The sequence below is a fragment of the Camelina sativa genome, chromosome 8 (assembly GCF_000633955.1).
Source record: "Camelina sativa cultivar DH55 chromosome 8, Cs, whole genome shotgun sequence".
NCBI lineage: Eukaryota > Viridiplantae > Streptophyta > Magnoliopsida > Brassicales > Brassicaceae > Camelina > Camelina sativa.
This window is the reverse complement of record NC_025692.1, coordinates 19,093,912-19,106,927: the sequence shown is the minus strand read 5'-3', so window position 1 is coordinate 19,106,927 and position 13,016 is coordinate 19,093,912. Positions and strand designations below refer to the sequence as shown.

General features: G+C 36.8%; 3 protein-coding genes across 6 annotated transcripts in view; 2 read left to right on the top strand and 1 right to left on the bottom strand.

The window, feature by feature from the left end:
- Window positions 1-4,836, top strand: part of LOC104707518 (UDP-glucuronate 4-epimerase 5) — a 5,250-nt gene extending 414 nt beyond the window's left edge. Inside the window, exons 1-2 of one of the 3 annotated variants that reach the window (XM_010423888.2) lie at window positions 767-980; window positions 3,215-4,836. In XM_010423888.2, the coding sequence (XP_010422190.1) occupies window positions 943-980; window positions 3,215-4,484 (1,308 nt within the window). In that variant the 5' untranslated portion in view covers window positions 767-942 and the 3' untranslated portion in view covers window positions 4,485-4,836. Of the gene's footprint in view, window positions 1-766; window positions 981-3,214 lie in introns of those variants that run through there. The other 2 variants (XM_010423889.1, XM_010423890.1) reach the window with 2 other exon arrangements.
- LOC104707520 lies at window positions 2,249-6,212 on the bottom strand. 2 transcript variants are annotated; one of them, XM_010423894.2, is made up of 2 exons: window positions 5,445-6,212; window positions 2,249-3,166 (listed from the first exon to the last, which is right to left on the bottom strand). In XM_010423894.2, exons 1-2 carry the CDS (start codon window positions 6,093-6,095, stop codon window positions 2,672-2,674), a joined length of 1,146 nt encoding a protein of 381 aa, XP_010422196.1. In that variant the 5' UTR covers window positions 6,096-6,212; the 3' UTR covers window positions 2,249-2,671. The 2 variants fall into 2 exon arrangements, with proteins under 2 accessions (XP_010422196.1, XP_010422195.1); XM_010423893.2 differs by lacking the exon at window positions 2,249-3,166 and having other exon boundaries at window positions 4,539-6,209.
- On the top strand, window positions 11,283-12,498 carry LOC104709691 (F-box protein At1g49990-like). The gene is made up of 2 exons (XM_010426262.1): window positions 11,283-11,329; window positions 11,463-12,498. The coding sequence occupies exons 1-2, from the start codon at window positions 11,283-11,285 to the stop codon at window positions 12,496-12,498; spliced, it is 1,083 nt and encodes a 360-aa protein (XP_010424564.1).

The following is a 13,016-nucleotide window of genomic DNA, read 5'->3' as shown; positions in this document are numbered from 1 at the left end:
TTTGCCACTGCACTAGTCAGTTTAGATGTGATAGTCTTGGGCAGACGATAACAAGACATCACAAAAGTCGGGACAGCCGTCGCGACAGACTTAATCATCACCTCTTTCCCCCCTTTTGAGAGTAACCTCGCTGACCAGCCGGTCGTCCGACTCTGCAGACGATCCCGGACAAAGGAAAAAACCTTTGTTTTGGACCCCTCCAAACTCTCAGGGATTCCCAAATAAGAACCCATACCGCCCTGATTGGTTATTCCTAGGACCCCCTGAATTTCCGTTTTTGCCATATCATCTACCGTGTGGCCAAACTGAACCGAAGATTTTGCAAAATTAATTTGCTGCTCCGAGACCGCCTCATACTGTTTTAGAATATCCAAAACCACCCCACATTGTTCCTTATCAACCTTATAGAAAAACAAACTGTCATCTGCAAATAACAAGTAGGTAATTGACGGACACTTGTTTACCACCTTAATACCCTTAATCTGCTTATCGACCTCCGCCTTCCGAATATTTCCGATGAGGAACTAACATGGCATTTATAATATAGTATCTCAGAATCTGTGACCGTGTACAAAAGGTACATGCATAACATGATCAATATAGAATTCAATTCAAAATACAGATGTCAAGAATCTACAAAACACGCTAACATTGAAAAAGCAATCTTTAAAAATACATGAATTTGACAGCTTTTTGTTTATTACCATCGCTTCAAGATTGAACAAAAAAAGAAATATATAAACCTAAATAAGATTATAATCATAAGAAGAAATATATAATCAATCAAGTTAAAAGTCTCTTCTTCTTTCCCGGAAAATACTCTCAATTTTTGACTTGCTCAATTTTTTTGCTTCTTCCCTTCAATCTCTCTTATACCCACAAAAATCAAAACCACAACAACCCTAACCCTAAAATCTCAGATTTCTGAATCCTCCGACGAAAATGTCACACCTTGATGATCTTCCTCCCACTCCCGGAAAGTACAAAACCGATAAAGTCCCGCCGTACTGGATGATTCTCCACCACCACCGTTACCTCCGTCTCTCGAAACTAACTCTTTGGGCTTCTCTCTTCCTCGCTCTCTTCCTCTTCTACCTAATCCTATCCCCTCCTCCGTCACCATCTCGCCGCAATCTCAACGACTCTTCCTCCGTTTCCGCCGCCAAATACGGCGGCTCTCACTGGGAGAAACAAGTCCGCAAATCCGCTCGTCCGAGGTCTCCCGGCGGTTTAACCGTTCTAGTCACCGGAGCATCCGGGTTCGTCGGTACCCACGTCTCGATCGCGTTACGGAGACGCGGCGACGGTGTTCTAGGTCTTGACAATTTCAATCGGTACTACGATCCGAAGCTTAAACGAGCGAGACAAGGGCTTTTGGAACGATCAGGTGTGTTCGTTGTAGAAGGCGATATAAACGACGCCGTATTGCTTCGGAAGCTCTTTGATGTTGTCCTCTTCACTCACGTGATGCATCTCGCTGCTCAAGCCGGTGTGCGTTACGCAATGCAGAACCCTGGATCGTATGTGAACAGTAACATTGCTGGGTTTGTGAATCTCTTAGAAGTATCCAAATCAGCGAATCCTCAGCCTGCGATTGTGTGGGCTTCGTCTAGCTCTGTTTATGGACTCAATTCCAAAGTACCCTTTTCGGAGAAAGACCGAACTGATCAGCCTGCGAGTTTATACGCAGCTACTAAGAAAGCAGGTGAAGGCATTGCGCATACTTATAACCATATCTATGGTTTGTCACTAACGGGTTTGAGGTTTTTCACTGTTTATGGACCTTGGGGTAGACCTGACATGGCCTACTTCTTCTTTACTAAAGATATACTTAAAGGGAAGACGATTACTGTGTTTGAGTCACCTGATAAAGGTAGTGTTGCTAGGGATTTCACTTACATTGATGATATTGTGAAAGGTTGTTTAGGTGCGTTAGATACTGCTGAGAAGAGTACTGGTAGTGGTGGGAAGAAGAAAGGTTCTGCTATGTTTAGGATTTATAATTTGGGGAATACTTCTCCTGTTCCTGTTACTAAGCTTGTGACTATATTGGAGAAGCTTTTGAAGACGAAAGCTAAGAAAAAGATCATGCCTTTACCTAGGAATGGGGATGTTGAGTTCACTCATGCGAATATCACGTTAGCGCAAGCAGAGCTTGGTTATAAACCCACGGTTGATCTTGAGACTGGTTTGAAAAAGTTTGTGAAATGGTACATGGGGTTTTACACGAAGAAGAAGAGTTCTTGGTGAGCTTTTTTTTGGAACCGAGCACGCTAAGGGAAAGATGGCTCTCTCAGTCTTAATGGACAAAAACACTTGGTTATTTCACATATCTGCATTGTTTCTGTGTTGCTAGATTTTGCTTCATTTTATTTGTTAGTAGATTTTGAACAATGTACAGCTTCATCACTTAGGTGTTTTCAATTGTGGGAAAACTTAATTGTCTTTTCCATCATGGCTGAAGAATAAATTAGCTTGGATTTTGATGCATATACTCTGTAGTAAACTCGATCTATTTTGTCACCTTGTTTCTTGTGAATCCAAACATATCTTTTATCTTCTTTATTCTGACCAAATTTTACATAGCTCTAAACCAAACTATGATGGTTTTGGAAGAACAAATCAAATCAGTGCAGCAAAATCAATCTCAGAGAACAAGAAACAATGAATGTTAACTGCCTAAGTTGTTGTTAGCTGCCTCTGCGCAATCAATCCCGACAATGGTGTGATGTGATCCACAAGGTCTAGAAGATGCAACACCATCTTCATTATCTATCTTCCACCAATCACCACCATCTCCAATCTCCACCTCTGTTACATTCTCAATCTCATCATCATCCCAATCAAACTCGTAATCCCAAACACCACAAGAACCTCCTCTCTCTTTCTCCAAAGCAGGATCATAACTCCACTCCAACTTCTTCAACACATCTCTATCCTTCCACTTCCCAACAACCTTCTCAACTTCCTTCTTAGCCTTCCCCATCACAACTTCCTTCCACGAATACGAAACATCAGCTACTCTCTTCAACGCACCTTCATTCAAATCCCCAATCACAACAGTCCTCAAACACCTCTCCTTAGCTTCCCTCAAAACCCCTGCATAACCAGAATCATCAGACACAAGAACAACACACTCCACTTCTCTCTTATCCATCACATCAACCATATGTTCCTTCAACGCCACATCAGCAGCTTCTGGCTTATCACTNAAGTACAAAACCGATAAAGTCCCGCCGTACTGGATGATTCTCCACCACCACCGTTACCTCCGTCTCTCGAAACTAACTCTTTGGGCTTCTCTCTTCCTCGCTCTCTTCCTCTTCTACCTAATCCTATCCCCTCCTCCGTCACCATCTCGCCGCAATCTCAACGACTCTTCCTCCGTTTCCGCCGCCAAATACGGCGGCTCTCACTGGGAGAAACAAGTCCGCAAATCCGCTCGTCCGAGGTCTCCCGGCGGTTTAACCGTTCTAGTCACCGGAGCATCCGGGTTCGTCGGTACCCACGTCTCGATCGCGTTACGGAGACGCGGCGACGGTGTTCTAGGTCTTGACAATTTCAATCGGTACTACGATCCGAAGCTTAAACGAGCGAGACAAGGGCTTTTGGAACGATCAGGTGTGTTCGTTGTAGAAGGCGATATAAACGACGCCGTATTGCTTCGGAAGCTCTTTGATGTTGTCCTCTTCACTCACGTGATGCATCTCGCTGCTCAAGCCGGTGTGCGTTACGCAATGCAGAACCCTGGATCGTATGTGAACAGTAACATTGCTGGGTTTGTGAATCTCTTAGAAGTATCCAAATCAGCGAATCCTCAGCCTGCGATTGTGTGGGCTTCGTCTAGCTCTGTTTATGGACTCAATTCCAAAGTACCCTTTTCGGAGAAAGACCGAACTGATCAGCCTGCGAGTTTATACGCAGCTACTAAGAAAGCAGGTGAAGGCATTGCGCATACTTATAACCATATCTATGGTTTGTCACTAACGGGTTTGAGGTTTTTCACTGTTTATGGACCTTGGGGTAGACCTGACATGGCCTACTTCTTCTTTACTAAAGATATACTTAAAGGGAAGACGATTACTGTGTTTGAGTCACCTGATAAAGGTAGTGTTGCTAGGGATTTCACTTACATTGATGATATTGTGAAAGGTTGTTTAGGTGCGTTAGATACTGCTGAGAAGAGTACTGGTAGTGGTGGGAAGAAGAAAGGTTCTGCTATGTTTAGGATTTATAATTTGGGGAATACTTCTCCTGTTCCTGTTACTAAGCTTGTGACTATATTGGAGAAGCTTTTGAAGACGAAAGCTAAGAAAAAGATCATGCCTTTACCTAGGAATGGGGATGTTGAGTTCACTCATGCGAATATCACGTTAGCGCAAGCAGAGCTTGGTTATAAACCCACGGTTGATCTTGAGACTGGTTTGAAAAAGTTTGTGAAATGGTACATGGGGTTTTACACGAAGAAGAAGAGTTCTTGGTGAGCTTTTTTGGGGCTCGCTCTACGTTAAGCTTTTGGAACCGAGCACTTGCATCGCTTGGGAAAGATGGCTCTCAGTCTTAATGGACAAAACACTTGGTTATCTCAACATAAGGCTATTTTCACATATCTGCATTGTTTCTGTGTTGCTAGATTTTGCTTCATTTTATTTGTTAGTAGATTTTGAGCAATGTACAGCTTCATCACTTAGGTTTGTTTCAATTGTGGGAAAACTTAATTGTCTTTTCCATCATGGCTGAAGAATAAATTAGCTTGGATTTTGATGCATATACTCTGTAGTAAACTCGATCTATTTTGTCACCTTGTTTCTTGTGAATCCAAACATATCTTTTATCTTCTTTATTCTGACCAAATTTTACATAGCTCTAAACCAAACTATGATGGTTTTGGAAGAACAAATCAAATCAGTGCAGCAAAATCAATCTCAGAGAACAAGAAACAATGAATGTTAACTGCCTAAGTTGTTGTTAGCTGCCTCTGCGCAATCAATCCCGACAATGGTGTGATGTGATCCACAAGGTCTAGAAGATGCAACACCATCTTCATTATCTATCTTCCACCAATCACCACCATCTCCAATCTCCACCTCTGTTACATTCTCAATCTCATCATCATCCCAATCAAACTCGTAATCCCAAACACCACAAGAACCTCCTCTCTCTTTCTCCAAAGCAGGATCATAACTCCACTCCAACTTCTTCAACACATCTCTATCCTTCCACTTCCCAACAACCTTCTCAACTTCCTTCTTAGCCTTCCCCATCACAACTTCCTTCCACGAATACGAAACATCAGCTACTCTCTTCAACGCACCTTCATTCAAATCCCCAATCACAACAGTCCTCAAACACCTCTCCTTAGCTTCCCTCAAAACCCCTGCATAACCAGAATCATCAGACACAAGAACAACACACTCCACTTCTCTCTTATCCATCACATCAACCATATGTTCCTTCAACGCCACATCAGCAGCTTCTGGCTTATCACTAACCATCTTCACCCAAAACCCAGCTCGTTTCAGCTCATCAGCTAACCCGTAACCTTCTTTGGGAGTCAAAACCTTCCTCGCCGCTCTTTTATACTTTTCAATCTTCATCGAATACTTAGCCAAAAGCCTCACTCTTTGATGCCCTTTGGATGATTCAATCTGTCTCATACGTTTCTGATGCTCAGTCTCGTGAATCTGCTTGAAATGATTGATTAGATTCGCATTCGTGTAAAACCTCCGGTCACAAACACCGCAGAAGTAAGGCTCCGGCGGTTTAACCTTACCTGTGTTCTCCAACTCGTTCAGCAGTTTCCTATCTCTCCTCTCTTCTCGAACTACTAAAGGAACGTAGCTGAAGGCGTGACGATTCGCGTACGCCACCATAAGTTTCACGAATCCGAAAGACGACGCGGCGGTTCGGAGCTTTACGGCGGCGTCGTATGGAGGGAAAGAGGCTGGTGGTTTGTTGTCTAGGTCCCAGAACACCCCTGTTCGGATTTGGGGTTTAAGGTTTATTAATGAGCTAAAGCCAAAACCTTTGATTGAATTGAGAGTTGTGATTTGGGTTTTGGGGCTCCGAACTCTCTGGACGAAGCTTGGGAACATCGTCGGAATTTTCGAATTAACGGAGACGATGAAGGCTTCGAAAAAAACCGGGTTTACATACCCGACCCGGATCCGATTAGAGTTCGGCAATTCTCATATCCAGAGACTAGAGTAGAGCTAATAACACATATATCCCTGAACTTTGTAACTTTTACAATTTCTTCCTTAACTTTAATATGAAACAACAAAATACAACTGTTCACCAAAGATACATACGTAATTTTTCTACTGAATCATCGTGTTATTAAAACGGAAATACATTTACTAATATAACATTCAATTTATAAGATTTACATAATAAGTTCTTATCATTTTAATATATATCACAGCGTAAAGTTATTATTTATAATAACACAATTTAAAGTTATATGTATAAAAGAAATGGTGCAAATCTTATTACTTATTCAACTATTATTTACCTATCAAATTGTAATTAGTTATATAATAAAATGAATTATAAACTTATAACTTTTTTAACGGAGGATGGGGTTAAATGTAAAATTTCAGGGTTATAAGATGATATTGCTTAATATTAAAAAATTATATCAAAATTTATTTTAATATATAAAAAATATTTCAATTTTTGATTGAATTGAGAGATGTGATTTGGGTTTTGGGGCTCCGAATGGTCTGGACGATTCTTGGGAACATCGTCGGAATTTTCGAATTGATGGAGACGATGGAGGCTTCGGAAAAACCCGGGTTTACATATCCGACCCGGATCCAATTAGAGTTCGGCGATTTTCTAAACCCTGAACTTTGTAACGTTTACAACTTCTTCCCTAATTTGAATAAGGAACAACGAACAACAAAACACCGCTGTTCATAGAAGATATAAGTAATTTTTCTACTGAATCTCCGTGTAATTTAAACGGAAGGGAGTATTACTATATTCTAATTTGTAAAAAAATTTGAAGACTCTAATAAAATTGTTAAAAGTAAATAAATGAAAGATTTCTAATAATGGCTAGAGAGTATTTTATACTAATTTTATTGATTAATTTTTTAAAATCTTGTAAAATGTTTTAAACAATCTATGTATTTTTGTGATACTTTTTATGACTTTATTTTAGAAAATATATAAAATTATGAACCAAATAATATAATAATTAAATTTATTAACAATTTTAAATTTTTTGTTTTAATTGAATATTACAAAACTTTTAATGACTTTAAAGTCTGAATCCAATAACCCAACCTTGTTAAAAATTTAAATAATTTTTTTACAAATCACAAACTAATAACACTAAACTTTCGCAGAAGTTAACAAAATATTAATCTAATAACAACAGATTCTATATAATATTTAAAGTCTTTAAAACTCTATCAATATCTCAAAACCAATGTACAGAGTTTTAACATTCTATTTGTAAGATTTACATAACTTACCATTTTAATAAATATTACAATTTAGAGTTAAATTTATAATATCACAATTTAAAGTTGATACGGGGGCGGAAGCTAGAACAGAGGAAACAGAGGAAAGTAGGCGTGAAGAGGGGATATCGAACGAGTTTGTTGGTGACGAAGGGAATCAGAGCCAACAAGGGGGTGAGAGTCCTCCTCTCAGGGCCTGCAAACACAAGCTCTCTGGTGTTAGCTAAAGCTACCTTTTTTTGGTTTTTTCTATTTTTTGACTTAAACGATCATGCAAGAACAGACTCGAAGATGACTCCTACTTATAGGACCAAAGACGATAAACCCAAAGAATAAAAGACTGACACGAGAAGAGGATTTATGTTTATCCCTTCTTTGACAAAATCTTTACGAAAAGAAATAACACCAACACCCAAAACCGAGTCGAATACATGGAGCCCAACAACGTATTCGACGTGAAGCCCATAGCGAGGATGCGCTGCATCAAAAGTTATATGTACATCACTTCTTTACACAGGTGCAGATCTTATTATTTATTCCATTATTATTTACCTATTAAAATGTAATTAATTATATGATAAAATGAATTATAAACTTATAACTTTTAGGATGGGGTTAAATGTAAAATATCAATGATGTTATTGATTAATACTACAAGATATATCAAAATTTATTTTAACATATAAAAAATATATACAATTTTTATATAAAACAAAAAAGGTAAAATAATTACCTTAGGGATATGTGGATTCCACACCAAGTGGCAAGGCAGGTCTGTCTAATAGCTCTTATGACAACATCTAAGAGCAGTAGAACAACACACTGGTAAAAAAACGAAATCAAAAACAATTATACTATTTATATCATCGTATTAGATATATATATATATATATATTGCATTTATAATATAGCATATCAATTTTATAGACAAAGAACTGACATTACAACCTCATGGGTAGCATTATATTACAAAAATGATCCCATATGAACTAAACAAAATATAAGAAATTAAAATATTCTGCACATAATTTTCGTCATACACCTAAACTATATGTTGTCATAATTTTTATAGTATAGTGTTTAACATTAAAGTCAATAAACAATTAATATATATAGCACAAATATGTGCATTTTACAATAAACAAGCATAAATATGTGTAATCTATATATATATTTTTGGAGACATTTATGAAATAAATCATGAAGTTCATACCTATTTACAAGCATGCCATTGACATTAATTAATAATCTGTTTTTTATTTAATTAATTAATATTAAGTTTCTATTTTTGAAAACAAGATTTTTCATCCTAAATAAGTTTCCAAAACAATCAAACCACTCTCCTTAACATTAAGTATTAAGTTTATTAATTAAATTCCAATTTTACAAAAAAAAAATTTCTCCATACACAAATTTCCTAAACAATCGGTCGGCCTAATCAATAAACGAATTGATTTTCGATCTTGGAGAAGGATCTGTGGCCGAGATTTTTGATCTCAACGCATTGATCTCAATGTATTTAAAACTAATTTTTACTTTCACGGGTTCGTATGATGAATTTTTGCAGATTAAAAATCTTTGGATATGTTGCCTGACCCGCATAGCATGGCGGGTTTGGACTATAGAACCAACACTAAAACTATTAGTTTATCTCATATATACTATAGATTTGTAATCATAATTTTGAAAATTAACTTATAAATTATTTTGTATATGAACTACAAAACACATTCTATAAATTATACACATACTATAAACACATTCTTAATATTCCAAAAAAAAAATACACATAAAAATATACACTAATATACTATATAGGCATATACCTCTGTTTAATTCTAGAGAACAAAACAAATGTAGAATTTTATATTCTATTTAATAACAAATTTAATGTAATTAAGTTATAAACTTTATAAAACGTAAGAAGATGAAAAAAAATTTCTAAATTAATTAGACAAAATTTAATAAATTGAAATTTTGAAAATTAAATAAATTAAAAATTATTATTAAAATACAATAATTTAGAATTTAGTTCCGCGGTGTACCGCGGGTGAAATCCTAGTTTTATAATATTTTACTTATCTCTCTAAATTATAGATATGGATTACAATAATTAAATGAAATCTTAAAAATCATCTAATCACTAATATTAATGGTGGTCATGCGATTCATTAGTAATGAGGATTCGGAATATCACACATTGATCAATCAAAGAGAGACATCCTCAATCCATATTTTTAAGAGCGGTTGTGGTATTCATAAAAATATAATTTAGGTGTTTGACTGGTTCTCCCGCTACCTCCCGCAAACGCTGCGTTTGCGGGTGGTAGCGGTTGCTAGCGATTGGAACCAATCACACAAACCGCTCACAATCGCTCGTAATCGCTCCCAATCGCTTCAAACCACTGAATTCCAAAAGCTGCTTCCCGCAAGCGTTTGCGGTTGCGGGCGATTGCGGTTAGATTTTTTTTTTTTTTTGTAAAAAAAACTTTAAAAAAACCAATGGTATTGAAATTTTTTTTGGTTACATCTTCTATCTAACCATTTTACTCATTAAGCATGAGAGAAAATGAAGTACGGATACGATTGCAAAGATTATAAAATAAACAATTAGAAGAACATAATATTCCAATTAACAATAACCCGAAAAATTTGATGTAAATTTAATGGCACATCGCATATAAGTTAAAAAAAATCTAAATAAATATAATATTTCATCAGAAATTTAAGAAAATAAGATTATTTGTGAAAAATATTAAAACAAATCACCAATGACTTTCTCAACTCTCACTTGACTATTCCTACCGATGCAACTACTGACCCACGATCTAAAAGAAAGGAGAAAAGATCTACGATCTAAAGCATATGTTTTGTCATTTGTCAAATTACTTGATTGAATTTTTGGTAAAAAGCCAAATGCATAAAGGAATAAGTATTTCAATATGAAATTTATTTATTTTTGAATAATTATTTTAGTATTTTTTAAATAATTTTTATTTATATATCAAGTTTAATAAAAAATTTGGTGTTTTTAAACATTTATATATTATATATCACATTTATTATGTTCCAACCGCTATTACACCCGCTGGTCAACCAGTCGTACACCTCCCGCAAACGCACCAATTTTAAACCGCTAAACCAGTCGTTCAAAACGCATAATAATGCTTGAAACCGCAATCGCCTGCTTCCGCAATCTCCCGCAACCGCAACCGCAGCGTTTGAACTAGTGAGGCCCTTAATATCAACTCTTATTGGTGTTTTGTTATCAACTTATCATCAAGATTCCAGAAGCCTACAGCCTATTGAATGCCGACTAAAAACATTTTAAGTTATTTCAAGTAAAACAATGGTGTAATAGATAGTTATTGGTTTTTATGGCAAGAAAAAGAAAAGATAGTCATTAATTCTAATTAGTACACTGTATAATCAGTGAAATAAAATAAAATCTACAAAAGAATCAAAAATATGCATGATAAAGATTTATTAAACAAAATTCTTGAATGCTTGTATAAAATTTAGGAAATAATGAATTATAATTTATTTTATGGTAACAAAACCGAAGATTGTACTACTTTTTCATAATTCATTATTACTGGTAACTCTTTTCTATAGTCAAACTTTATTAATTAGATTATTAGAAGATACGTATTTAAGAAATTCGATTTTATTAGTAGATAAATAAAGGGAAACTCTTCTTTGACGCGATAAACAAAAAAATGAAAAAAAAAACCCTAATTCATAATCATAGGTGTAACACAAAAGACTACCGCTGCAAAGTATCGTTAGATTCAAGTTGGTTTGTAGAGCATGGAAATCGTTAACGGAGTCAGCCTACTTCGGCGATCTCTACCAACGTAATAACTCCAATTCTAATTGGTCAATCCTTCACGGAAACTATAGACAGCCTTATTCCAATTTGGAATAAGTAAAACTTGACCTACCACACGATGGTGATGGTACTCAAAGTTACAGTTTGTCTTTTTCTAGTGTTAGTAAGAATAAGATAAAAAAGATTAGAGTTGTGTCTTACGCTGATGGATTGGTCTTGCTTCGTCTCAAAGAGGAGGAGGAGGAGGACCAGATAGTGATACGTTACTACGTTGGGAATCCAGTGTTAGCACAATGGATTCAACTCCCTCCCTCTTCTCCTGATCCTCCTAGAAACGCTTCTCCATACCCTGGTCATTACACTGATACGGGACTTGTGACACGAATGCGTAATGGTGCCCTCTTAGGTTACAAGGTGGTTCGGATAAATAGCAAAGCATGGCACCCTTTTCCTGGTTATTATTCTCAGACATGGAGTTTTGAGGTTTTCTCATCGGATAAAGGTGAATGGAGTGTTGAACAAGTCTCTTGTCCAGTTTGTGGTGTTAGTATGCGCAACGTATCCAATCCTGGTTCTTTGAATGGGAAACTTCACTGGCTTGATGGCTCCCGCCGTGTTATCGTTCATGATTTCTTCTCTTGTGATGATCAAGTTCGAGCATTACCACTACCCGCCATGATGGAAAGCGCTGAGTGGCTACGGTCTGAGCGTCGACGACGTCAAATAGATAAATGCCCCCTTCCACTCCGTAAGAAGATCTGCACCACCTCGCAAGGAGATTTTGTGATTATTGATGTTGGATCCATAGACGAGGTCAAGAGCTATAATGTTAGAGTTATGAGGCTCAAGACTGATTCTTGGAACTGGGAAAAGGCTTGGGAAATCAACATGTCATGTGTAGGGCTTGGATTTAAGTGTGTCCCAATGGCAATCAACTGTTTTGACATCAACATCATATATCTATGGGACTTAGACCGTAACTGTTTCCTCGCTTGTAACATTCGTACACATAAGATATTGTGTGATACTCGTAAAGATGGTGCCGCTTACAACCCCAAATATTTCTGTCCTATCTTTCGAGAAGATCATATTACTCGTGAAGATGGTACTTTCTACAAGGAAGATACTTTCTGCTACGAGCCACGTTCAAGCCTTTTGCATTTTGTTCTGTCCTTGCAAGTCATACCTACATAGAAACACAAGATGCTTTTGATCTTATCAACTCTCATGATCTATGTTTTTTTGCTTTTTGTAATAAGTTTTTTAAATTCGTCCTCTATGCTTATTTCATTGATTTATTTTTCCACGCGCCCAAATGTCCTGTTCGAGTCGGGCTATGTGTCCCAATTCGTTCGTAGTCTACCATTAGTATAGTACAAGCGACAAATTTAATTTTGCTCAGGCCAGCCCCATGGATAAGGTCTCATTAATTAGTTGCTGAGAGGGGAAAAACGGCTTTTTCATACTTCATACATCGAACACATAGACTTTGTCCAGATATGAAAAAGCCGTTTTTCTTTGATGAGAGGTCAAGTTACCTTCCGAACTTCATTAACACTAGGGGGATGTATTCAAAATAGATTTATGATATTTTGGATTTTAGGAGATTTACAGTGAGATTTTAAGGTAGTTTGGTGGATTTAAATTATTTTCTATTTTTGAAAAAAAAATAGTTTGTGATTTGATGAGATTTGGTAGGATTTTAAGTGGGG

Coding starts and splice junctions, on each gene's coding strand:
- LOC104707520 (XM_010423894.2), bottom strand. CDS start 6,095: ATGTTCCCAAGCTTCGTCCAGAGAGTTCGGAGCCCCAAAACCCAAATC. Junction 3,167..5,444: donor TGGCGTTGAAGGAACATATG/GTTGATGTGATG, acceptor AAGGAACATATG/GTTGATGTGATGGATAAGAG.
- LOC104709691 (XM_010426262.1), top strand. CDS start 11,283: ATGGAAATCGTTAACGGAGTCAGCCTACTTCGGCGATCTCTACCAAC. Junction 11,330..11,462: donor CTTCGGCGATCTCTACCAAC/GTAATAACTCCA, acceptor GTCTTTTTCTAG/TGTTAGTAAGAATAAGATAA.